This window comes from Toxorhynchites rutilus, chromosome 1 (genome assembly GCF_029784135.1).
Source record: "Toxorhynchites rutilus septentrionalis strain SRP chromosome 1, ASM2978413v1, whole genome shotgun sequence".
NCBI lineage: Eukaryota > Metazoa > Arthropoda > Insecta > Diptera > Culicidae > Toxorhynchites > Toxorhynchites rutilus.
In genome coordinates this window covers 139,769,830-139,797,648 of record NC_073744.1, presented here as the reverse complement: position 1 = coordinate 139,797,648, position 27,819 = coordinate 139,769,830, and the positions used below count along the sequence as shown (strand labels likewise).

Sequence of the window (27,819 nt, the reverse complement as noted above, 5' to 3'; positions counted from 1 at the left end):
ACGTAATGGAAGGACTATCCGGGAAATAACAGATCTATGGTCACTGAAACAGTTTGATTCTAGCCTGCAGTATCGTACATTTGGGAGACATACTGGGGTAACATATATCCTGTCAATTCGAGACATTGACCGACCTCGAACGAAAGTATACTCAATTCGCTGATTGAAATGTTTCCATATATCCTTAAGATTTATGCTATTGCACAGTCTTTTCAACATTGGGCTCATGTTTGAAACACCTGTCGCATCATTGTAATCAGTGACCGCGTTGAAATCTCCCAACATTATTGTGTGAGGAGGATGATTTTGTAAAAATAAGGAGATAGTGTGATTAAAGAAATCTTCTCTAATAGATCTGTTGTTCGAGCCTGATGGTGCGTACAAATTAATTATTCTTACTCTATTTTCATCATTTCCCAGATCAATGCATATGACCCTTGAGTCCAAGCTCCTTTGTATCTGTTTAACTTCGATTCCATTTCGTACGGCTATTGCAGTACCCCGCTCTGATTCATCAATATTTACTATCATATCATATCCAGGGATACAGATACTATCGTTAACCACCTCTTGCATTGCTATTATGTCTAAGTCTAGTGTGCGCACAAATGATCTTAACGAATTGATTTTGTTTGTGTTGCTTATACCATTCAAGTTTATAGTTGCGAAAGTGTAAGTAAAGTTCGTTACAGTATTCCTTGGATCCATTACAGTTAAAACTTTTACTTGCCCTCTTATTTGCTCCTCGTATGACGTCAAACTCGCATGCAATCTTGCGCCGAAGACTCATCATCCGATATCTCCATTGTTTTATCTGATTTTCTGTTGAGAGAGTTTGATCTGCTGTTGGTCGGTGTGATGCGTGAGCGGTCACTTATGGTGCTCACTCCATCGTATCCCTTCGTTGTTTTATCCGGTGCTGCTTCAACAGTAGGCTCTCCTACGTCGGTCGATGAGGTCTTTACTGCTTTTTCTCTGAGTTCTGCATCATGCGGTGAGGCCGGTCGTTTGAAGTGTTGTGTTGCGGTTTGCGATTGTATTGACGGTTGGATCTGCGACGAAGATTGTGATTGTGATGATGATTGTGTTGATGAAGGTGCTGATGATGGTATGGATGCTGGTCGCTCCCCAGGCCTATCCGAGCTTCCCGTTTGCGCCAGTACTCTGGAGTATAGCGATGATTTGTTTTGTAGTGAAAGTTTTGCACGGTTCTCCGAACAGCTGACTCCAAAATGAACCTCCTGGTTGCAGTGACGACATGTCTGAATTTGGTTGGTGTATGTGACGTGTGAGCTGTACCCTTTGATGTTCACAAATGAAGGAATGGGACTCGTCATCCGAATACGAACAATACGGATTCCACTTGGTGTTTGCGAAAAGAATTGCGAATGACACATCTCGTGTTTGATGGAAATGATGTTCCCGTAGTTCGAAAGGTATTCGATGATCCACTCCTCTGGCATGTTTGGTGGTAGGTGATGGAGCTTAACATCAGTACCTCCATCCTCAACGTACAGACGTATACGGTGAGTTGTTCCGTTGTTGTTTAATGAGTACTTGTTATCGAACTCTTCAACCACTCTTTGAACTGCTTCTTCCGTCTTCATCTCCACAAACACCTTCCCTTCGATCCTATCAATTTGTATGGCTGCTACATCGATCGGTGTTAGTTTTAGGTTTTTTGCGATGAAGTTGAAAATGTTTTCATCCCTCAACTTGCGAATTCCACGAATGTCGATGAAGAAATTGCGCTCCCTCAACGAATCCATGGTTGCTGTTGGGGGCTTGATCCCAGGGACAAGCTTTAGACCCCTCAAAAAACGACTTTGGTTTACTTTTTGTTTGAACAATAGCGATCTCTTCGATTTTGCGACTATCTAGCTCGTCTGCTCATATGAAACTGGCCTCTGGTAGGGATGTGGGATTGTTGATAATATGTAGGAAAGATTTGTGCATTCTACTAATGTTTGCATTACCAAATGTATTTGGTAGTTTTCTACAGAGGATTTTTTCTAAGTGTAGTAAAAAATTGATGGCCTAAGAAAAGAAGGCTTGTCCGGTTTCGTTGGAACAGCTATTCATGATGATTGATTCAAGGTCGAGTAGGGTGACAACTAAAAGTCACAAATATTTTCTTTCTCGTCAATGTCAATGGAAGGATAGCGCTGAGCGATGCGAACGATCCGCATGGTAGCAGAGCCACAACCGGATTGTATTCCTTCGCTTTGTTAGGTGCTCCTTATTGAGACGCTGGTATAAAAGCACAGAAAATGTTTTTGGGAAAAGGGGAATTCATTCCAATTTTCATCAAATTAAACAACATACTTTTTAATTGAAAATGATCCAATATTTATGTCCGTACTAGAATTTACAAGGGAATTCCCGTTTCATCAGATCCACGCCCACGGTCTGCAAATGCGATCGTTCCCAAGTTCTTGCAGCTGAACAAACCCAAACGTCATTCTATCCGATACTTCAGGCCCTACATTCAACCTGGAATACAAACGCATCAACCTGAATCTGCAATGAGATTTGCCACAACACAGAAAAATACCTTAATAATTATCAGTTGAGAAGATGAATTTACGAGTATTCTGGTTGAGCTATCCCTAGTTTCACTCCGGTTACCACAATCAACCCTATGATTTTAAAGCCCTCAATTTATGTTTATTTATCATATTGCCATTGGAAATACGGCGTTTATATCTTCTTATGAGATTTTATCTGATAAATCATGAAAAAGAGTAAAAAATTACGCAAAACAGTTTATCCACACTAAAATGAATACTACGACTTAAATGTCTTTTACAGAGTTTTAGTGTGCAATCTGCAACTTTCTCGAATGTAAACATTGTGTCTAGCTGTCATTTAGAGCTCTTGAAGTTTTCGTGTTCAAAATTTCAAAAAGGTTGCAAAATGCCCAAAAAAGCACAAATTTCTATCAGCATCCGAAATTTGATTATTGAACATCACAAAACTGACAAAATCTACCGTGATACTGCCGATTTTGTCCAGCTTCACAAATATACGGTCGCTAGTATTGTGCAGATGTACAAAAAGGGTGGTTCTATCTCACCAGATAAGCGATTGGAACGTCCTTCAAATACAACTGGACCGAGGACTATCAGCTCCGAAAATTGCAAAACAGATTGAAAGCAAGTTTTCCATTCAAATGAGGTCCCAATCCGTACGAAATCGTTTTCATAAGAAGGGTACTAAGGGCAGAGTAACACTTAAGAAGCCATGGTTGTCTGCAAAAAAAAAAATATATAAAAAAATAGATCGAAGTGGGCCCAGGACCACATTTCATGGACCAGTAATTACAGGAATAAGGTGATTTGGTCAGACGAGACGAAAGCAATGCTATTTGGGACTGATGGCATCACAAGAAAATGGTGGCGAACCGGTGAATGTTTGAAAAATGAGCCTACAGTCAAGGCGGTGTTGAGTTACTTTACCAACATTGATTTCCAACCAACTGAGCATGAATTTGATTTTTATCTGCGGGTAGAGTCATGGTGTGGGGATATATGGCTACATCCGGCGTTGGAGAACTTGAGTTCATCGATGGAATGATGACCAAGGAGGTTTATTTGGACATTTTTGAGGCGAAAACTACCAGCGTCTGCACATAAGTTAAAGTTGGGGCGCAGATATACGTTCCAACAAGACGGAAATCCGAAGCATACCTCGAAGGTAGTTTCGCAATAGTTCAAGGAAAAGCGTTTCAAGGTTATGGAGTGGCCAGCACAGTCTTCTGACCTTAATCCGATCGAGCATCTCAATTTCGAAAATTAGGTCAATTTTCGATCGAGGTCAATTTCGAAAATGAGGCGCCAGGAGCAACCGACCGACAAGCATCCAGCAATTGCGGCAGGTAATTTCAACTGAATGGGACAAAATCACCCCGGGAACAATTGCTAAGCTTGTTAAGTCTTGAACGAAAGTTGTGTCTTATGATGGTTTTATATTGTGGATAAAATTTTGGTGGAAATGCAAGTAAGTATATAAAGGGTGTGTCACATCAAATTGCATCACGGAAAAAACGCTGTAGAAATTTAATTTTTAGGAATTATATCTTCAGCTTTCGCTTATAATCAGATAAAAGTGTATAGATCACGTTGGCCATGCTTCACTGTAAATTTTTCGTAAATTTGGAAAAATGTCGTCGAACGAAAAAGAGCATCGTGAATTAATCCTGTGCACTCATTTCGAGAATCCGGAGTTGTTACATCGGGACATCGGTAAGATACTGGGAATCGTCCAATCCACGGTCAGCAGAGTACTAAAACGATACTTCGAGAACCTAACCATCGACCGGAAGGTGAAGAACGGCAAAAATGGATGCTCCGTCAGTGAAAAAGATCACAAGCGCGTAGTTAAGCAGTTTAGACGTGATCCGAGAAGTTCGGTCCGGGATGTCGCCAATAAGCTGAATTTGTCAAGTTCATTCGTCCAGCGGACCAAGCAGCGGGAGGGCGTGCGTAAATACAAGGTTCAGAAGGCTCCTAACCGCGACGAAAGGCAAAACATGGTGGGGAAGACGCGAGCCCGGAAGCTGTACACCGAAATGCTGACGAAGCCGCATTGCCTGGTAATGGACGACGAAACGTACGTCAAAGCGGACTTTCGTCAGCTGCCGGGCCTGTTGTTCTTCTCCGCAGAGGACGAATTCAGCGTTCCGGAGGAGATTCGCAAGCAGAAACTATCCAAGTTTGCCAAAAAGTACATGGTGCGGCAAGCGGTCTGCTCTTGCGGAAAGCGGAGCGCCCCCTTCGTGATGACCGGCACGGTAAACGGGCAGGTTTACCTTAAGGAGTGCCTACAGAAGCGCTTCTTCTTCTTCTTATTCTTCAATGGCACTAACGTTCCTAGAGGAACTTCGCCGTCTCAACGTAGTATTACTTGCGTCATTTTTTATTAGTACTTAGTTGAGATTTCTATGCCAAATAACACGCCTTGAATGCATTCTGAGTGGCAAGCTCTAGAATACGCGTGATCACAGTGCAAGTCGGAGGAAATTTCTTTGACGAAAAATTCCCCCGACCAGAACGGGAATCGAACCCGAACACCCGGCATGTTAGTTATGACGCTAACCACTCGGCCAAGGGAGCACCCCAACAACAGAAGCGCTTACTACCACTATTGAAGCAGCACGAGGTCCCGACCATCTTCTGGCCGGATCTCGCTTCGTGCCACTATTCAAAGGACGTGTTGGAGTGGTACGAAGCCAACGGGATCACCTTCGTGCCAAAGGAAATGAACCCGCCCAACGCGCTGGAGCTTCGCCCAATAGAGAAATATTGGGCGATTATGAAGCAGGCCCTCCGGAAGAACCCAAAAGTTGTCAAATCGGAGGCGGACTTCAAGAGAAAATGGATTTCTGTTCAAAAAAAACTACAACCTGACGTTGTACAGAACCTTATGGACGGGGTAAAGAGGAAGGTGCGAGCATACGGGCTTGGGCTCGAAGTATGAATAAAAAGAAAATGCCAAAAGTTGTTTAATAGTTTTTATTTTACTGTCTAACATTTTCGGTCTACGGTCTACTGGGCGAATTTCTACAGCGTTTTTTCCGTGATGCAATTTGATGTGACACACCCTTTAGAAAAGAAGCTAAATTAGGGTCAGGACTATGTCTACTATATATATTTAAACGACATCGTATAGTCATTTTCATTCAAATTTTAACAATTTAAATTGTTTTAGAGTCTGCCAAACTGATAGAGAGTAGATTTCTTCGAAAATACGGACGATTTATTTTGACGTTTGTTTTGAATGATTGAATTCTAATCGAACGAATTTAAGAATGCGAAAGTCGATTTCAAAGCAATAGGATTCTGGAATATGAATGTATGTTCGATACTGTTACTGCAGAAATGATCCTTAACCTATGCAGTGATCTGAAACTGTTATCGACTTACAGACAGCGTTTCTTAGAGAATTCATCAACGACACGATCACAAGCAAACAGATGAATTGTCTAAACACTTATCTCGAATTCAATTATATTTTTTAATGATATTTGATTATAAAATTTTGATATTTGTTCAACGTTTTGAGAACTTGTTGAAACGCTTCGCAGCCATTTTTTTACACTTCGCTCCATTCCCAGCAACACTAGTTCAAAAAAAATTGTTCATGGTCACAGAAGTGAGAATATCACGCCGAGTCTAGCGTGAAATTCGAGCACTTACCTACAGGTGAGCTTCACGGAGCTTCCCTCGGGCACTATCACGTCTGAAGAGGTATCCTCGGCGATAAAATCCGGTGGAATTACCACGTCCAGATAGCCAAGCTGTGAGGATTGAAGGAAAAAAGGAAAAAAATTACTTATTAGCATGCAATGTGGCGAATCGAGAAAATGAAACCATTTCAGAAGGGTTGAGTTCAATTTGGCACATTTTGAATTATCAACTGTTTTTTTTATCAGGATTCACTCTCGCGTTAGATTTGTTTTTGCCTAGCATGTCGTAACATTATCGGCATAGATTGAAAATAGAAAAGAGTGTAGAGTTACAAAAAATAGAGGAGTAAAATGCGACATTGAAAGTTCATTTTCGTCTTATGAATGCTTCATGAAATAATGAGCGCACTGCAAATCGATAGGCAATTTCGAAAATATGTAAGTTCCAGAATCCCGTTCTGTCCGGTTCACTGAAACTACTGAACCTATTGACCTGCACATTTGTATACAAGCGTTAGATCGGTCAAGAATCTCCCAAAAATAATTGAATTGGAGCAACATGAAATAATCAGAAAATTCAAAATAGATAAACAACTAATATCAAATAACTAACTGTAAATAAATAAATACGACTAATTTCAGGTGGATTGCCGCGTGGCAACTCATGCTTCGATTTCAGCTAGTTTCAATAATAAATATTTGCTTAACGAGTCGCGAACAATTGTTAAGCCGCTCCGAAATAAAGTCGAGATGTGTTTTGTAATTGAGCTAAAATCGATTAGCATCCGAGCAGAACATATATGCGATGAACAACGGGACAAATAGTAAAGTTAAATTTAATTTTGCCCCTCACACCTCACACCTTCTCGACCGATAATGTTAACAAAAGCCAGACACAATGCGAAATAAAAATTTCGGTCCAGTTCGGGAGCTCATTCTCGAATTTAATTAAAAGTTGGAAGTTTGGCAAACTAAAGCTTCCACTGGAGTGTTGTGATTTACGGCGGTTCGAGAGGAATATGTTTTGTGTTCCCCCATGATCGGTACTTCAATGGTGGAGCCACCGAACACCGAGAAAAATCCATTTTCTAAAATGTCTGCTGTGTCGAGGCGCTGTTATTTGCACTGATCCATTGATTCGCTCCCATCAACAGTTGATTTAGCAATTTATGGAGATAATTAAATACTCTCGTAATTCCGATGAAACACTTCCTTTCTAATCCTAGGGGTGTGGGCGCGGAAGCACAGCTGGATACAGTTGCTACTTGTTCTCTCCCTCTCCTCACAACGCCATCTGGAAAATTTCCCCCCACAACTGATGTTGCTGCTGCTCCGGCGAAGATGGAGAGTGGTAATTTCGTTTAATAAATCGCACTTAATTTGGGAAAGCATCCACCGTGCCAGTTACGAGTTTTCCGCCCCGAAATAAAAATGCCACATACACACACACACACACACACAGTTCATGGAGTGTCGACACTCGCTATCTCGGTCGTGGAAAGTGAGCTTTAATTGAATTAAAACGATTGGTCAGACGCCCGATGATGGCACATTCTCAATTGATTTCGTGGGAGAGCAGATTGGAAATGCTCGATTTTTTTTTCTCTCGATTGCCATTGATTGATTCAATTGACTTTGCATGCATACGCAATCAAGCGAAGTAATGGAGTCGGAATTTGATGAAGTAAGGTACAAATCGAATTTGAAACAATGTCAGGCCAATAAGACCAATAAGGAACCGCTTAGAGAGTCCGCGACATGTTGACGATTACAAGGATCGTAATTTGTTTCAATGGGACAACAGCTTGCAGAGTGCGCTGGCATCTGGTCAGCAAGTTTAGTACTCTTTTTCAATTCCACAGAGTAACAAGTTTACATTTTTCCCGTTGTATCGCCATAATTGTAATCATTATACCCGAGACCGTAAGCAGCATCCTTTCGGAACGGCAGATTGCGTTGCAGACAAGCGGGCAGGCAGGCACGAAACCGGAAGAGGAAGTTATTTTTAAACTTAATTAAGCATCATGGTAGAAGTCAAGGCGTGTGGTGGTGGGCGAGGAAACAAAAAGCTGAATGCTTGTTGGTCAATTTGCCAGGTTGCACTTGTGAGATGACGATAAATAATGACTACTTCATGATATGGCCGTAGAAGATGATTGCTTTGCTCGAGTTGAGCATAAAGGGTTGTGCGTTCTGGAAAAATTCAAACCAAAGAACAATGATGTTATTCGGCGTTGAAGAGGTGGAATGATCAATTTCCGTTTCACTGGTCTCGGCTAGCGTTCAGGGTTGCCATAACTACAGATTATATTCCATTTCTACAGATTCTTCAGACTTTTTTAAGTTTAGAATCTAGAATCCATTTCACATATTGTATTCGTCTTTTATTGAAACTGCCTTCTTGTCTGTTTCTTTCATGATACCTGTTAGTTTTCAAGAAATTTGATTGCCATACAAATTAAACACAAATCTCTGGATTACTCGAGAATTAATCAAGCAAATGAAACCAAATTTGGCATGTGGAGGTTTTAGGGTGCAATAAAAGTTTTCACGGTGATTAGACACTACACCCTCTCTTTAAGGGTGAGCTGCCATGCAAATGAAAGACAAATTTCTACATAACTCGAAAACTAATCAAGCAAATGGAGCCAAATTTGGCATGCGAAGGGTTTAGGGGTCACGAAACGTTTCTATGGTGAATAGACACTCCTCCCCCTCTCTAAGAGGGGGCTGCCATACAAATGAAACACAAATTCCTGCATAACTCGAAAACTAATCAATCAAATGGAGCCAAATTTGGGGTGTGAGGGTTTTTGGATACGAGAAATGTTTCTATGATGGCATGACTCACCCCTCCTCTGAAATGGAGAGGAAGTCCAGTAAAAATAATACACTTATTTCAATCAAACATGACAATTGAAAATTTTCGGAAAACTCTGAAGAAAAATGGAAAAATTAGGAAAATTCAAATTCGCATATGTTCTACAATTACATAGTGACAGACGTTGTTAGTCCATTTGATGTTTGCGCTAACGAAATTGATTTTTGTTCGAATGTTGAAATGGATTTTGATGTGATAAAACGCACTTCTGTACCTTCTTCTATCTATATAAAAAATGGATCACCGAATGTGTTGATAATAGCAAAACTCGAGGAAGGAATTATCCGATTTAGGACTGTCTTTATTCTATCATATTTTCTGTACCAAACATTTATTCCATGTAACGGAGAAACATGAAAAAAATCTTAAAATCTTCGGGAATTGTGTCTGAAAATAATCTGATATTATAATGAAGAGTTTTGGTAGAAGTACTAGGAAATTTGTAGTAAAAGGTAATTTCAAAGGGTAGATTAGAAGATTAATCAATCAACAGTTCTGCGATTGGACCCATGAACGTGCGCTTAATAACAAAACGTGAATGTGATAACGAAGAATAAATTTTGGGTAGGACGAAGTTTGCCGGGTCAGCTAGTTGAATGTAAACACGAATATCAACGTCAGGATTTGAAATGCAGTTATGGAAACTCACCCCTCGCACAACGCTCGCAACCTATATTTCCTGCTCATGGAAATATTTCGTTCTGTCCTATAACCAGGGTCCAAACATTTTTGAAGACGAAACATGAAAATCGAATCTCCGCTCAGTCGCCTTGCTTCTGAGTAGGACTACATCGGCATTCACCGTCAACATGACTAATTGATCTGCCATCCTCGCTCTTAACGATCGTCAATTCATTTCTAGTCAATTCAATCCTAGCAAAGTGTTATTCTAATTGACGTGACGAATGAATACAAATCTACTTTTTCATTCAACCTGACTTCAATCCATTACTACTACTCCACCCTGACATGTACCTCGTTGCTCGCGTACAACATCTTATTTTAACGTTTATATGGACGTGAAACGAAAACTTGATTTCTGATGCAAAAAAAATGGGTGGGTTATATCTATGATATAACCGCATAGTTGACGGTGGACTAGCTTAGCTTAGCAATCATTTGTTTGTATTGACGAAATTTTTGATTGAATGAAACAATTTCCGAATTCAATCGAATTCAATATATTTGCTTTGTGAGTATACCCATATCTCGCTCTACGGCCTAGATACGTTCCACGAAAATCGGCCGCAAAGCGAAAAGCCGTATATGGAATCAATTATTCTAATACAAGTTCATACAATTTCAATCGGATCGGTTCCAAATTTGTTTGCAACATGGTTTATCATTCTAAATGCACTTTACATTTCTATTTTTTCGATTTACAAAAAAAAACTTAAACTTTGACGGCTGTGCGACACGAATAAATGAAGTCCGATTGAGCTGATATTTTGCACAAGGTAGCTTTTCGAGAGAATCAACATTTTTAAGAATGTTTCGTTTAAAAATTCGAGATGACCATTTTCGTTGGCGCTCTAATATGAACCTATCCAGATATATCGACATCGAAAAAAAAAAAATTGCCGTTATAGCGAAACATTTTAGGCCGTAAATCGAAAACGTGCACTAATTCAAGAGAGCCGCTGTAGCGAAATGCCGTATAAAGAGCGGCCGTATAGCGAGGAATGGGTGTAAACAGATTGAATAGATGCCATGTAAGGTCAATTTATGCATTGTGATAGATTATGTTCTTCGTTACAAGTAAATTTAATGACAGTCCTTTTTCATTTGGTACGATGCCTAGGACAAAATATGTGAACGGAAGAATTATTAAACGATTATTTTATTTCACATTTCCCTCTGAAGTATGCATCTCTAAAGTGTACGTACTTCTCGGACCGCGAATTTGTTTGATTTGACGAACTTCAGGTATTCAGTGCTAGACATTCAGTGAGTAGAAGATATGAAGGCATATCCTTCAATGCAATCTTGAATAACCAAGCCGAAGCGTTGTGTTCGTACCCGTTTTTGTAATCCGTGTTAGGAAAACATATTTCGGAGTGCAAAAAAAAACATGCGGGTGCAGAAGAACTACCGGCTTGCATGAATCAACAACGTTAACTTATATCGTGTTCAGGAAACATATTCTAGCCTGCACAAAGGCAAGCGAGTACAAAAGTACTCACAGTTTGCATTTATTTGCAAAACCGATTTCCCCAGACACCTTGGTTTTGAAGTCTGTGTTAGGCAAACACATTTCAGTCGGAACAAAAATACCCCCGACTTACATGTATTTGCAATGCCAATTTCCCCACGCTCCATGGATTTGAAGTCTGTGTTAGCCAACACATTTCAGTCGGAACAAAAATACCTCCAACTTTCATGTATTTGCAATGCCGATTTCTTCAACACTGCTTGGTTTTGAAGTCTGTGTTAGGGAACACATTCCGGTCAGAACAAAAATCTCCACACTTTCATGTTTTTGCAATGCCGATTTCCCCAAGGCTGCTTAGTTATGATGGCTGTGTTGGGGAAACTATAAATCGGGCCAATCAAAACAAAGTAGTTAGGGCGTTTGGGTAACGCTTGACATTTTACAGTTATTCAATTGTTTATCTAATGATAAATAACATTTTATTAATTGCGATAGATGCGTAGAAATATTCCCTAACAATTGATGCAAACATCTTTCCGATACAGTAAGAAATGTCCGAGTTATAAGCATTTGAGATCTTTCATTTTTTCCTGCATGTTCTGCGTTTAGGTTTTCATTTTACCCCCCATATACTCCGGTTAGACGTAGTCCCACGTCAAAAAGTAGTTACACCATTAATGGACGGTGTCGCCGCAAGGATCACGCTTTGCAAGCGTGATTTATTGCCACCAGATAGGGCATGTGGTTAGACCCCACTCTGTAGAACAAGAATATCATAAATGTACAGAAATACAATAGAAATCTCCTCCGGCTAGCGATATCCCGACGGGAAGGAGTAGGAAAAGAAAGAGACACAAAATGAGTTTACGGTCGGAGCCTATCTCCGATTCAGTTTTTTCATTGAATTATACCCTCTTTTTCAAATAAATACCTATAAAATATACCATAGCAATATTACTGAGAAATTCAACTTTCGGCCTGTGACACCGCGAGTATACGTGTTATGTACAGGAGGGTTAAAAAACTGTACAGCTGTCATGTAGAAATTATTTTGACGTGGGACTACGTCTAACCGGAATATTTGGGGGGTGAAATGAAAATCTGAACACAGAACATGCAGAAAAAAGGAAGATTTGGGATGCTTGTAACTCTTTTTTTAATAGATCTGGAAAATGTTCGCATGAATTGATAGGAAATATTTCTGCGCATCTTTCACAATTAAAAAATGTTATTTTTCATGAGATAAACAATTGAATAATTTTGAAGTGTCAAGCGTTATCTAAACACCCTAACTGCCACGTTTTGATTGGCCCGATTTACGGTTTCCCCAACACAGACTTTAAACTGAATGTGCCTGGGGATTCCGCTTTGCAAATACATGCAATTCGATGGTATTTTTGTTTCCACCGACATGTGTTTCCCTAACACGGGCTTTAAAACCAAGGAGTCTAGGGGAATTCGCTTTGCAAATTCATACAAGTTGGGGGGTATTTTTGTTCTCACTACTCAGAAACTAGAGGCGATTGAATTTTCAAGTTTGAAGATTCTATATTATAAAAAGTAGAAATTGAAGTTGTTGATTCATGCAAGCCGGGGGTTCTTCTATACCCGCATGTTTTTTTTCACTCCGGAATGTATTGTCCTAACACGAACTACAAAAACAGGTACGAACACAACGCTTTGGTTCGGTTATTCAAGACTGTAATGGAAGATGTGCCTTCGTATTTATTTTTTTTTTCATATTCAAGGTTTTTGTTATATGGGAGCTATAAAAATTAGAAATAGTCCAAAGTCATTCATTCATAGTCTTCGTAGATTGTTTCAAAATTTACTGTTTCCATATTCTTATCTGTTGCTATTTTTTTTCATAAAGAGGTGTTTTATAATGGAATGAGTGTAGATGTTGTGTAGAAACATCTGGGCGGATTGAAAAAAAATCATTCAGTGTGATCATTCTTATTGCTTAAATTTTGAGTCATTTTTGAGTTGTGGGTGTTCTGCAGTGCCGCTTTCGGCATCAAATTCCTCGAGTTTTTCTTCGTAATCATGTTGCGATGTGCGATGGATTCGGTAGATTACCTAAAGGTGCATCGCCCACCAATTTCATGAATAGAATCGCAAACTGCATAACATGTGCGAGATAGTATGCTTTTTTTGTTTTCACTCCTGCCCCACTCCTCGTAGCTTTCAAGATTTTCGTGAACACTGTAGGTTCTTCCACCTTTCTTTACATTCTATACCCTATAATGAGCAAAAATCTCAAATAGAAATTTGTCAATACATAACAAGAGTTTAGCGAGTCATGCAAAACCCAGAATTGAAACAAAAGGACAGTAATACGAAAAGTTCTTCGATCAACCAAGAACAAGATGAAAAGTCGGCAGCCTCTCTAGTTGTATGAGCAAAAGTATATATGTGTCATATATATATATATATATGTAAAATATATATGTAAATATATATATATGTAAATATATGTAAATATATATATATGTATATATATATATGTAAAATTATATACTGAAGTAACAAAATGCTCAAATTTCGTTCGTATTCCTGTGAAGTGGACCTCTCTTGAAAGTTTACCGCTGTTTGTTATCATCGCTGACAAATATTAAAACTCAGCGACGCATTAAACAAAATGTCAACAGAAATTGAACGAAAAAGTTGATCCGACCTCAGTTGCCAGTTGCCTGATTTGATATTTGATTACACATGCTCTCAACTTTTCTGCGATACTCGTTAAGTTGGTTTCCAACTTAGGTTGTCTAGTGTGTAGTGTGTGGCATAAGCATCATTTGTGGGAAGTTTTGACCAAGTTTTGATCAAGATTCATGTCAAACGCAAACAGAGCTTGCAGCATCATTTGGAGTATTGACAATTAGTATATCGACAATTTCTAAACGACTCATAGCAGCAAGAAACATCTAAAAGTAAGAAAATTATGTTCCTTTCAAATTGAAAGCGAGAGATGCCTGTCCGAAATGTTGTTAGAAAGATAGTCCTTTTTGCATCGAATTGTTACTGGGGACGAAAAATGTACTCACCACGACAATAAAAAACGAAATAGCTCGTATGTAAAACCCGGCCGACCTGGAACATCAACGCCAAAGCCGAATATCCAAGGTGTGACCGAATAAGGACAACCTTTCCTACCACGCAAATTGAACCATGTGGTTCCTTGAATCCACACCTAGCACTTTTAGGTAATTTCATCAGTTTCTAAATTTCATAGAATTTTAATAGACAGCAATTTCCGGTGACCAAACGGAAATGCCTTCTCCAATGACACAGCCGGCATAGTTTTTTTCCAAGACTAGCTAACGTGGGAACAGAACATTTTTGGAGTCTAGTTGCACTCGACCTAAAATAAACGATAACTGAATGAATAACAGTTGTGTTTTAGCTACAACCGTGTGCCGACGCACTTAATCCGAAAGACCTTGAACCAGTCTTCCGAAAAACACTTACACATGTCCACGCGATGTGAAAATTCCATGTTTTTGTTTGAATTCGAACATGATTCTCGCTAGTGTTGAGTGTATCCCCAACACGAACAATGATACACTAACATAGACATGTGAAAACAAACACGATGTTTATAATTCAAGAACATCATGTACAAACATATCACCCGATGTCGCAGTATTCATTGCTTTCGTTTCGTTTCTTTTCATACATGGAAAGAAATTATTCATCCCAAAACATTTCTTCGTAGAATACTTTTTCACAGAAACGAACTTGAAATTTAGTTCGCATTTCAAAAATTGCACGAACTAAGAGGCTATAAGTTCACGCACCAAAATATATTTTTTTATTAAGGCTCATATGGCGTCAGCCTAACGGGGCCGGGAGTTCAATATTTTGACAATGTTTGCTTACAACTATGTTAGTAATATGTAACCGATTACTCGCGGTTGGCTCGAGGTTAGTATTACAAGTGTTCTCATAATTGGGATGTTGCAGCCTTCAGTGCTCTGTACGTGTGCCCGACATGGGATACTTCCTATTGGGATGCAGCTGACCGTTAATCAGCAACGACCCCCTAGTCTGCACCCCATATCTAGCGTGGTGCGTCTTTTTCGACTCGAGGAATCCAGGATAGAATGATCACTAGCCGGCGCAATCATCAGCTCGTGTAGAGTTGTCGTGAGCGGTACAACCTTTGGCTCTTGTTGAATCATCAGTGGACTGCACAACCTTCGACCCGTGTATCTGTAAAGAGTGTGTGTGTATGTATTGCCGCGACTAAGTAAAAGTTTATAGATCGTTCATGCACATTTTGCAAGTCTGATTAAATAATCCTTGGTTTCGTTCAAAGAAAACAATCTCTGAATAGAAAGAAGCTTTCTATTTTTTTTGCGTGCATGTTGGCAATTAAAGTCTGGGGAGCCGACTACATAGCGGGCGACGTCGTACAAATGCTGACCAAAAAAATAAATACCCAAAAATTAGTTTTAGATGCAACCTTCAGCGGCACACAGCAGAACCAGCAGAGAAATTTCAGCGGCTAAAACACACCATTAATTTCTCGATGTTATCACAAACTGAATGAAGGAAAAAACTAAAAGTTACACTTACACTGCACTACATATGCTATGTGTGCAGGCGATTGCATCATCCTTTTTTCTCCTCTTCTCCGCTCGTTTTATAGCTCGGGTCGCGATCGCCGCGAACAAGCAGTATTGGCCATTTGTATTCAAAGATCCAGCCAAAATGGTTGCTCCCGTGGTCGAGTGGTTAGCGTCAAGCCTAACATGTCACTGCTGAATGATTCAATTTTAGTACTTGTTCAAATAGCTAATAATAGCGAATGTTACATGAATTCAATATATAAATTGATGCGTGCACTAAATAATGATATCAAATGTGAAAAACTCTCATATCAATCGATGTTTATTTTGTTCAGAACAGAAAAAGAGGTTTATTTTATTTGCCCAATATTTTTGATGAAGCACCCATTGTCATGAAAGGAAAGCATTTTTTCCATGTCAACATACCAACACACCACGCGTTGAGTGGTAGTGGTGTGGTGTCCGATTCGCTTCTTCTACTCTACGCACTGCCGGTGCTTGGGGTGAAAATGCAAGAGAAACTGTACACCATGTACGAATATCATGTGAAACATTGGGATTAAACATCGTATGTCCAAACATACCACGAATACAAACATGTCACATTTTCTAACATAGGTACGAAAAAATCATGTTTGTACTCAAACTCAAAACTGTGAACAGCAGCGTGAACATGTTTATTCCGGACGCAGTGTTTTTTGTGAAACATGGAAGACTGCCTTGAACCGATCGTAAAGTTGCATGTCGAACTTAACGTTGCAACGGTGCCAAAGTAATGCTCTGTTTTTGGTGGGATCTTAACACTTTAAGGACCGGGAAGAAAATCTGTAAGACATACGCCTGGGACCACACGTTTTGACTTGTGTGAAGTTGCTTGCTTTGCTTGCAAGTTTTTAAGAGGCTTTAAACTTTGCAGTTCATTCGTCTCTATGTGTGAAGTTAGCGGATGAAAGTTTTTGTTGCGTGCAAGTTTCTGTTCAACGTCTTGCTGGATTTAATGAATAATGAATTATTTCAGTTGAAATAAATTGATTGTTTATCAAGTAACAACCTTCGAAATCATGCTCATTAGATAAAGAATTGAATCGTTCATCTTTCCACATAATTCATTTTTTTCTTGATCCTGACAGAGAAAAGTTATAGACTGAAACGTGAGCATGGGTCAATATAGGAAAGTATACAGAATCAGTTATCGAAGTTATTCGATAGAGAAATATTTTACCTATCTTCCAGCCACAATTTTATTAATCGGAAATGGGTCTGAAAAAAGTTATAGGCCAAGTTGTATGGGAGATATTAATTATTTGAAAGAAAATTGAAAGGACCAAAATCACATCCTCGAGATAGTACTCATTCGATGAAGAACATTTGTATTTATCTTTAGCCAAATTTTCATTGGTCGTAAAAGGTTCTAAGAAAAGGCCAAAACCTATACAACTTGTATGGGAGAAATTAATAAATTTAAAGAAAATTGGAAAAAAGTTTTTTGAAAGGACCGAAAACACATTTTCGAGATAATACTCGTTCGATAGAGAATATTTTTATCTATCTTTAGCCAAATTTTCATTGGTCTGAAAAGGGTATGAGAAAAGTTATCGGCCAAAAGGTTCACGAGTTGTACGGGGGAAGGGGCTGGCTGGGTAAGGAAGAATAAAGTAAAAAGGACGTACAAATTTCTATTGTATTGAAATTTTGACTATATTTAAAATCCCTATGCAATTCACCATAGGATCTATGGTGAAAAACGTACCTTTCAATTTTTAGCACGCCATTCTCTATTGCTTCGAGATAAGAAATTGAAAAAAAATACTGAAAGTGCATCTTACTATGATAAATTCCTAAAAAAATTAAGTACTAAGTAGTCTAAGTTTAAGTACTAAAAAACCTTGAAATGTTGAATTTTATTGAGGCTTTAGTAATTCAGTACTACTATAATTCGTATTTAAATGTGTTCCTACGCCTTTTATAGATATGTGTGACTATTTGCGATTAAATGCTCCTCTAATTTACTCTAATTTACTTTGACAAAACGGTTGACCGTATCAACATGAAACGTTCACAAATGTTTTGGGAATACAATGGGCTAAAAATTTGCCTACAAACATTAGAACTTACTGCGATATTTGCAGAATTACAGTGTATGTTGTATAGACACTTTAGATAACTTCAATTATTCGTGTACTCAGCATTCGGCGGGATAAACATACTGCGGGATAAACAGTAGTTTCCCTCGGATTTAACTCGGTGATCCGGAACACATTAGAGGTGACTAGGATAAACGAGAAACGATCAGTTTGAAGAAGCAGCGGCAGTTTCCTAATCAGCCACTTTGATCTGGAAAAATATAACACGGTAAAAGATAACAAAACCATTGTGAGCCAAATATATTTTTGGTAAGGTATTGTGCGACCATTGTTCAGTGGTGACAAACGCTTTTGTAAACCAATGCGCCATTTGCTTTTAGTGGACGTATTTCTAATAAAGGAATACAATTAACACAACTAAACCTTCTGTTCTTTTAGAAAGTGCTTTTAAAGAAAAAGTTTTCATTGTTTAAGTTATTAAAAGTGGTTTTTCTTTTTCTTATGAGTTTGGAAAATTAACCGACTACAATCATTTTTATCGACCTAGAAGTTTGCTGGTGTTTGCCATTGACATCGTGGAGGAAATTTTGCTGAAAATCGGTTGGTACTCGCTTTTGGCATCGGATGAGTGTGGCAGTTGGTTTGGTGAGTTGTATCATTTGATTCATAGACAACTAAGAGAAATTCAAAACAGACATTCGAGCATTTTCGAGCAAGCAGCTTATTTTGACTTGGAGTGCATTAATTTTTCTTCTATAAATAAAACTAGTGGTCACTGCTTGTTAAATGTATCTATTGAAAATGATCGTGTAAAGATGAAGATTGATAGTGGCTCTTCTGTATCAGTGATGAGTGAAAAATTGTTTGTTTAAAAATTCAACATTCCCTTGGTGAAAAGTTAAAAACAATTAGTTGTAATTTACGGTTCCATGTTAAAGGTTTCTGGGGAAATTTAAGGTATTGTTGAATATAAACGAAAGAAAGTAAAATTGAATCTTTTAGTTATTGACTGTGATTACCAGTTTGTTCCTTTGCTGGGTAGATCATGGTTGGATGATTTTTTTTTGACGTAGAACTTTCAGGAAGGGTACCAAATCAGAAAACAGGTCACGTTCTGACGTAGAACTACGTCTTTTATTAAGGGTGCCAAATCAGAAAACAGGTCACGTTTTTATGAAATAAAGTTAACGTTAATAACTATTTTTGCCGCGAACGGATTTTGGCGATTTACATACTAAACGAATCGGAAATTCCGTAAGATTTGTTTAATATGCTTTACATTACAATCCACTGGTTTGTAAATGGTTAAAATTCATGAAAACTTTAAGCGTTTCCATTTCCCATACATTTGTTCTTTCCATTTGTGTGCTTTCCCGAACAGAGCTATCAATAACGAGCAACTTATCGACGACCAACGGAGGGGAAATCGTAGGATTTAAAGTCTCCGTGAACAAAGGAAAAGTAGATGAATGAAGGGGAATACTTGCTTAGAGTATAAACAGTGGATCTTGCTGAGCCAAACTTTCATTCGGCATCGGACTGTTGAGCAATCCAGTTCACTTTGCTTTCGCTGCGCTTCGATCTAAGATTGGACCCCACCAGTGGTAATCCAACTTGGATATCGTCGTTTGGTTTTTCTGTTCGTTATTTGCATTATTCGTATTGTGTGCTTTTCTTTCCGCGTCATAGATTGGACGCTTCGCGTAGTGTGTGATGAGCAAGAAGAAGAGGAAGGTGATGAGCAAGAAGAAGAGGAAGGCAGGCTCGAGCCCTGCAAAAAACGAACGCATTGCCAGGGGCAATTAAATTTAGAGGTAAGCGTCGTCTAATGATGCACGCGATGTTGGTGCAGTGAAAAGCGCTCGCACTGAACCGAGCCTTCGCGAGTGTGACACCGAACAAACATCGAACAACATCGAAGTAGGCGACCAAAATCAAGCTCCCCCCGCTGGTGGTGAAGGCGGTCGCTCTTGACAAACTCATAAGCGAATACGCATCGATGGGTGTTACATCAGAGTACAAGCTGTGTGGCATAATTCAGTCTTTTTCTTAGCAGTTAACATTGTTTGTTTTCCGTCATCATAAGGACTTCGTTGGAGCCTTTGAGAATGCATCAATGCATTAAACTGACGGCGAAGAAAGCGTAAAGGTTGTGCGCCAAAAAAAATATTTGTGGAATACCAAGCATCTTGAATGTCTTACTGGAATGTTATAAGTTATTTGGGTTTGCGTGCCAGTCGCAAAACTGCCTTCAACTAGGATTACATTTGTGCTAATATTGATCATAATGAAGCATTGCTACTGTTTTCGAGGTTGTTATTAACAAAAAGAGTTTATTTCGCTTGTTTAGTCACCAAGAAAGTAGATGTCGTTCTAGAATTTTGTATGTGATTAGGTTTCGCTTGCTAGTAGCAAAACTTCCTCCACTAAGGATGACAGCTGCGCTTCTCTCGAGCGTGAGAAAGTAATGAAACTTTTTTCGAGGCCAGTAACATTAACAGAAGCGTTTCTTTTGATAATAGCGCAAAATGATGAGAAGTGTTTATATTCCTAGTAGTTTCAAGCCACCAATGTATGACTCTGTATGCATGCTATGGCGAACGCTTGTTTGGCGCTTGGTTTTCGTTGTACGAGCGATGCCTAGAGGTGCGATTCCTTTGAGGCAATACTATTTCAAAGATTATTCTACTAAGCAGTTGTTTCTAAAATTCCACAGCATTGTAGAATAACATCCGAAGGTATAAACAAGCGACTTATATAAAATAACAGCGTAGTTCTACGTCAACAATGCGGTCGTATCTTGGACACAACATCCTATAATTTTTCCAATTGGTGACATTTTTTTGTTGATTCAATACCAATCAATTATATTACAGAAGAACAAAATAACGCACTAATTGCTGGAATAAAATTAAAGTTTTCTGACGTTTCTGCTCAAATAAATAATTTTGAAGCCGATTTGGTTATCAAAAGGGACATTACAATTTTTAGGAAAGCAAATGATGTTCCCTATTTTTCAGGGGAGAAGGTTTTAAATTGTTTAGGTAAATTATAGAAATAATAACATGGCATCAGAGGGTAGTTTCCCTTCTGGAAGAATATTTAGTTATACACCAAATATGTTGATCGATTTGACCAACCCAGAGAAGAATTATAAGCAAACGCTGGTACCACATTCGCTCGATGATGCTTCTAAATGTAATAATAAAAATTACCAACATGATCCTTTTGATACGCAGATGTCTGGGGTACAAGTATATCGTGCATCATTTTTAAAACGATTCTCTAAAAAGTTATTACAGATTACGGTTGGAAACGAGACGACGACTACCGTTCATCCAATCCAGGTCAGAGTCGTTAGGGATACACAAGGAACATCGGGTCATCCCAGGCCGTCGTTGAGATCGGTCGAAACTTGTCGGCCAATACCGACTACCTCTGAAACCGAGATGCCAACCGTGGAGGAGAGAAATGATGTTCGGCAAACGTCGGTTCGAAACGAGATTCAATCAACAGTGAATGGAAGCATGAAGAGAAAGTATCAGCCTGAATCGGTAGTGCTAACTGGCCTATCAAGGCGTTCGAAGAGAGTGAAGAAGCCAAGAATAGAAAAGAAAGTGAATATGTTTTTTTTTTGAATTATTGTTTATTGTTTTTTTTTAATTTTTGTAAGGGGGAAGAGCTATTGTATATTGAATTACAATTTAGATGAGTTGAATTTTAGAGTGTATTCGAACATCTATCGAATGAATATATTTTATAGACACTTTAGATAACTTCAATTATTCGTGTACTCAGCATTCGGCGGGATAAACATACTGCTGTCAAAGTAGTTGTTGAAATAAAGTTCTCTCCGACTTCGACTCCCAAACAAGTCACCCGCGTTTTTATTACACTCCGCAGAATTTATTGAAGTATCATTTAGTAGTTTCCGTCGGATTTCTCTCGGTGATCCGAAACACATTACAGTGGATTTTGTAAAGCACCATAAAAATCTTGTTTTTGCCACTTTTTTGAAATCGATGCAAAAAATTTATATAATTTTTTTTTTCGTCAAAGTAACAAATTATCCTTGTGGAGAATTTATTGAAGTTTTCAAAACTGCATTTCGATTTGCGGTGCGATCGTTGTTTATTGCATCATTCATCATCAAAGGCGAAGGGGAGATTTTTCATTCAAACTGAAATATCTCTGTGTGGGAAGGTCCTACAGGATCGTTTTTGGAGCCACATTAAAGATGGTTGATAAGGTTAATTGGATTTGTCGTTGAGTTGGTTAACAAAAAAGTATGTTAGTCCAGAATATTCTAGAAAAAACTGAGAAAAATCGATTTTTCATTTCTTCCCGATATTGTTGCCCACTACACCTGCACAAACCAAGATTAAAATGTGTACGTGAAATATTCTAATACCTTCAAAATGATGCACATCCCATCGATATGCGTTGATTGTGTACGAAGTTACAACATGTCAAAAATCACGTAAAATTTCCGACATCGCACTCTGTTCCTCCAATTTTTCTTGTCGAGTGTATTTATTATCAAATACGAATTCGAAATTTTTCGTTCATACAATAAGAACAATAATATCTCAGTACTTAATGGTTCTACTACAACGTTATATAAATCAAATGAAAGATAGTTTTTTTTTTTTTTTATCCAAAATATATATTTTATTAAGGCTCATATGGCGTCAGCCTAACGGGGCCGGGAGTTCAATATTTTGACAATATTTGCTTAGACTATGTTAGTAATATGTAACCGATTACTCGCGGTTGACTCGAGGTTAGTATTACAAGTGTTCTCATAATTGGTATGTCGCAGTCTTCGATGCTCTGTACGTGTGCCCGACACGGGATACTTCCTATTGGGATGCAGCTGACCATTAATCAGCAACGCCCCCCTAGTCTGTACCCCATATCTAGCGTGGTGCGTCTTTCTCGACTCGAGGAATCCAGGATAGAATGGCGGCGCAATCATCAGCTCGTGTAGAGTTGTCATGAGCGGTACAACCTTTGGCTCTTGTTGAATGATCAGTGGACTGCACAACCTTTGGCCCGTGTGTCTGTAAAGAGTGTGTGTATGTATTGCCGCGACTAAGTAAAAGTTTATCGATCGGATAGGAGGGATATGAAACGGGGACACAACGAAGGAAACATCATTAAACGTTGACATCGGCGTTTCTGAGGAACAGGTATAGATGAAGCAGAAGATCAGGATCCCGGCTACCTAAGATATCCCGGACGGGGATATCCGATTGTCTGCCTTGTGCTCTCAGTGCTCTAGAGAGCTGAGAGCGAGCAGCATGGAACCGGATACACGACCAGACAACATGCTCGATGTCGTGGTAGCCATCGCCACAATCACAAAGATTGTTTGCTGCGAGCCCAATGCGATAGAGATGCGCGTTGAGGTTGTAGTGATTGGACATAAGCCGAGATATCACGCGAATGAAATCACGACCTACATTCAATCCATTGAACCATGCCCTCGTCGAGACCTTAGGGATAATCGTGTGTAACCAACGACCGAACTCATCACCACTCCACATGCGCTGCCAACTTACGAGCGTATACTGACGAGGAATGTGGAAAAATTCATTATAAGCAATTTGCCTTTCAAAAAGTGTGCCTTCTAAAGCGCCCACCTTAGCTAGCGAGTCCGCTTTCTCATTCCCCGGAATCGAGCAATGAGAGGGAACCCATACTAAGGTAATCTTGAATAATTTTTCGACCAAAACACTCAATAGTTGTCTTATTCTAGTTAGGAAATAAGATGAGCGTTTATCAACCTTCATTGAGCGGATTGCCTCTATTGAGCTGAGACTGTCTGAAAAAATAAAATAGTGGTCGATGGGCAATGTTTCAATGATCCCTAATGCGTAATATATCGCACCCAGTTCAGCGACATACACGGAACAAGGATCTTTGAGTTTGAAAGAGGCACTGGAATTTTCATTGAAGATGCCGAAGCCAGTGGACTCGTTTATGAATGAACCGTCAGTAAAGAACATTTTATCAGATCCAACTTTCCCATATTCTGCCGAAAATATCGGCGGAATAGAATCGGAGCGTAGGTGATCTGGGATTCCATGGATTTTTTGTCGCATGGACAGATCAAAAATGACAGAGGAATTGCAGAAGTATGGGAAGCAAACTTGGTTGGAGATGCCTGGTGAAGGGTGCACGTCGTGGGTAAGGTACTCATGGTATATAGACATAAAACTTGACTGAGGAGTCAGTTGGAGTAGATTAACTCCTCAGTCAAGTTTTATGTCTATATACCATGAGTACCGAAGATAGTTGATAACATTAATTGGATTTGCTATCTTTGAAAAAACAGAAAGAAATCGATTTTTCATTTCTTCCCGATATTTTTGTCCACTAGGGCAGGTGGGGGTTAAGTTAAGTTAAGAAGAACTTTGAAGTTAAGAAGAACTTCTATTATATCTTTGGAAACTCATGTTTCCCAAAACATTGATGCAGTTTCTTGCAATTCAATATACTGTTTCTCTACCTAATTGGCCAAATAATTTACAAAAAAGTGTTTTTCAATGTTTTTTACTGAAATTAAAACAGACCGGAAAGTACAACTTTTTTTTTCATGCGAGTAATATGGACATATAGTGGGGGTAATATGGACAGGTTTGTAATATATGAAGCGTAGAGGTTTATCGATCGCGACACGAATAATTTTATTCAACCAAGGACTGAACTCATCACGAATGTCCGTTAAATAATGAAAAAATCGAACTAATCCAGTTCGAGTGGTATCGCGGTTTTCAGCAGTATAAACAAACAGATCCCCAACTATTTTGCTTTTGGTTCCAGTCAGCTTATAAACAGTCCACATTTGGCGATTTGATTTCCATTTATACACGCAGGGCATTCCTTAGAAATATATTAAACAGACTTTTCACGGTCCATCTCACTACCACTGGCAACTGTTCGTTTTACCCCACCAGTACAATTATTTCAAAAATTTAAATTTTCCACTCAAAAATTAATTTACTTTTCCGTACATATCTAATATCGCTTCTCTGTTAACTCTCAAACAGAAATATAACCATCAGCGAATAGAATTTTGATATTAAACCATTCAAAATGCTTACCATCGAAGCAGCTAAAATTACATCCACACGCGGAATCATGTATGACTTTCGGTTTTTGTTACCCTTTTCCACTTTTGATCAGTATTCATTGCCATAGGGTGGCTTAAATATTATAGAATAACATGTGGAAGGTGTTCTCATTAACAGAAATCTAAAATTCAAAATGTAACTATACAAATCAATCACCTGTCCATATTACCCCCACTTTCCATATTACCCACGGTGATGGCCAATACTTTGAATAATGCAATTCGAATGAATGAATAATGCAGTATTTTTTTCTTCTAATTATTATAACGATATACAAAAAGCGGAACGAATTAAGTTGCATCCCCAAAATAAACTACCAATTATATTAAGTTAGGAAAGCAGAGAGCGAATATAAATAGTGGTTCAATAAAACCGTATCATCTAATAATGCAATATTATCACTGATGGAAACTTTGTCAACTAATTAGATTACAGTCTCCGGAGACCCGTGTTGCTCTCGTCAATTTATAATTGTCATAACGATAAAGTGAGGATCGTTATCTGAACACGTTTCTTTCGTTCGCTTTTATTCGTAGGGTAAATGATCTTGGTTTGTCCAGTCGAAAATATGATCATGGTTTGCCCACTTTTTTGAATGCTCTAATTCAGCGCTCCTGTGTCAAATAAGGCCTTCGAATGTTTCGAAACATATAAATGAAATTGCCTTTTACATTATTTATAGTAGTTTGATAGTATATTTTTACGAAATCACATGTTTTAAAGGATTATAAAATACACCTTCTATTTGTGTCAATGCGCCCCTCATTCGAGCTAACTTTTAATCGATCACCAGATGATTATTTGGCACGTATTCAGACCTTTTCTGGATTACAACACTTATAAATATTGTAAACATCATGCTTGCTCACCATTTGTATCGGATTTACATAGCCAAACCATTAAATTAACGCATTTTGATGAACTCAATTCTGATCATGATCCCCAATTCAATAATGTTGTTTTGTCCACATGATTTCTATGGCAACCGCTTGGCGCGCTGCAGTTTGTTTATGTTTGTTTATGGTGTGCTTCGCGCATAGCAGAAGTATGGTTTTTCTGTGTTGATTGTGTTGAGGTGAACACTTCTAAAATGCCCGAGAAAAGGCAATATTCTGAAGAAAGCCTAAATTATGAATGAATCAATTTGATGACAGTAAACTCAAGCAATGATAAATGCAACATCTAATTGTGAATTCGAATGTTTTCATTCAAAAATGGAGATTTCTAAAACCGGACAAACCATGATCATTTTTTTGGGCAAACCATGATCAGAGGTGGCGAACCATGATCATAATTCTTCTTTAATGAAAATCGTTAAAAAACATAAAAATTTGAATAATTTCAACACCTTATGATAGTATTAGCAACTAGAGACTTGAGGCTTTTCAACAAACCCAAACTCGTATCGATTATGTGTGATTTTCATGAAGAAAAATCGATTTGCATTTACTAGTTGCGTAAAAACACCCCAAATTGGACAAACCAAGATCATTCACCCTATTCTGAATTGAAATCTTTCAATTGCACATGAAATTTTTAAAAATATTCGATATTTTTTATGATGTTTAGCTCATTGCGTTTCTCCGCCCAATCCATTGAAAACATAAAACACGATTATGGGAATACTGGTGATTGACTAGCAATTTGAGCGTTTTTTGCAATCTAAAAGAATGCTATTCGACGGGGCGCCCGCCTCCTCGATAAGTGATGGTATGTACCTATATGCTGATAACTTTTATCAACTGATTACGAACAATTACCGGGATTCTGCGCTGACTTGAACTGATGCTATTAAGCCTACCGACTGCGCGAACGTTAGTTAAGATACGGAAATCGTTCATAGAATGAAGTAAGTAATTTTCGGAGAAACAGAGCAATCAGTTAGTTTCATGTTCCAACCACTTTTGACATTTGTGAACATTATCAATCCATGTAGAATCGCAATCACCGGAAAGAAACTGCTCTACATATCGGCGGCTGCCGCGATCGTCACCTTTGCCGTTGTCTCGGGCATAGTTTTTGGTTTATACGAAACCAGTCCCTCGTCGGAAAGTAATGACGGCTTCCAACGGAAGTCTTCCGCCGGTGCCATCACGTCCAATGGACGCGAATGCGCTCCGATAGGTGCCAGCATCCTCAGGCAGAATGGATCGGCAGTGGACGCCGCCATTGCTGTTATGTTGTGCGAAGAGGTGGCCTGTCCACAAAGTACCGGAATTGGAGGAGGGTTTCTGGCGACGGTTTACAGTCGACAAAGTGGAACAGCGGAATCGCTGGATGCTCGCGAGATGGCTCCCCTTGCCGCAACGGAAGATATGTTTGTGGCGAATGGTGACGCCGCTCTGGTAGGTGGGCTTGCAATCGCGACGCCCGGTGTTATCAGAGGATTTTGGGAACTGCATCAACGCTATGGGAAACTGGAGTGGAAAAGTTTGTTTGAGCCGACGATTAATCTGTGTCGGAGTGGAGTTGTGGTCTCGTCAGCTTTTGTAGAGGCTCTTGTTTCTCAGCGAGCACGTATTCTGTCCGAACCATCGTTGCGTGAAATTCTGATAAATCCAGAGACAGAAGATGTGTGGCAGGAGGGTGATACATTCAAACGTGAAGTTCTAGCTGATACGCTCGAGGTAATCGCCAACGAAGGAGTGGAATCGATGTATGGAAAAGGTGGATCAGTTCTCACGAAATTGATGCACGATCTTCGATCGATTAATAGTATCTTATCTGAGGAAGATTTCGTCAATTATAAGTATAATCCGCGAGATGGAATAGAGAACAGTTCATACTAATTTTATCATTCTT

At 38.9% G+C, this 27,819-nt stretch overlaps 1 protein-coding gene across 4 annotated transcripts in view; it reads right to left on the bottom strand.

Annotated features, from left to right (window-relative positions):
• The window catches only part of LOC129761730 (lachesin), a 320,135-nt gene that overhangs the window by 78,678 nt on the left and 213,638 nt on the right, over positions 1 to 27,819 (bottom strand). For all 4 annotated transcript variants that reach the window (XM_055759483.1, XM_055759475.1, XM_055759499.1 and 1 more), the window contains exon 5: positions 6,198 to 6,298. In XM_055759483.1, coding sequence (XP_055615458.1) covers positions 6,198 to 6,298 — 101 coding nt within the window. The remainder of the gene's footprint in view (positions 1 to 6,197; positions 6,299 to 27,819) is intronic.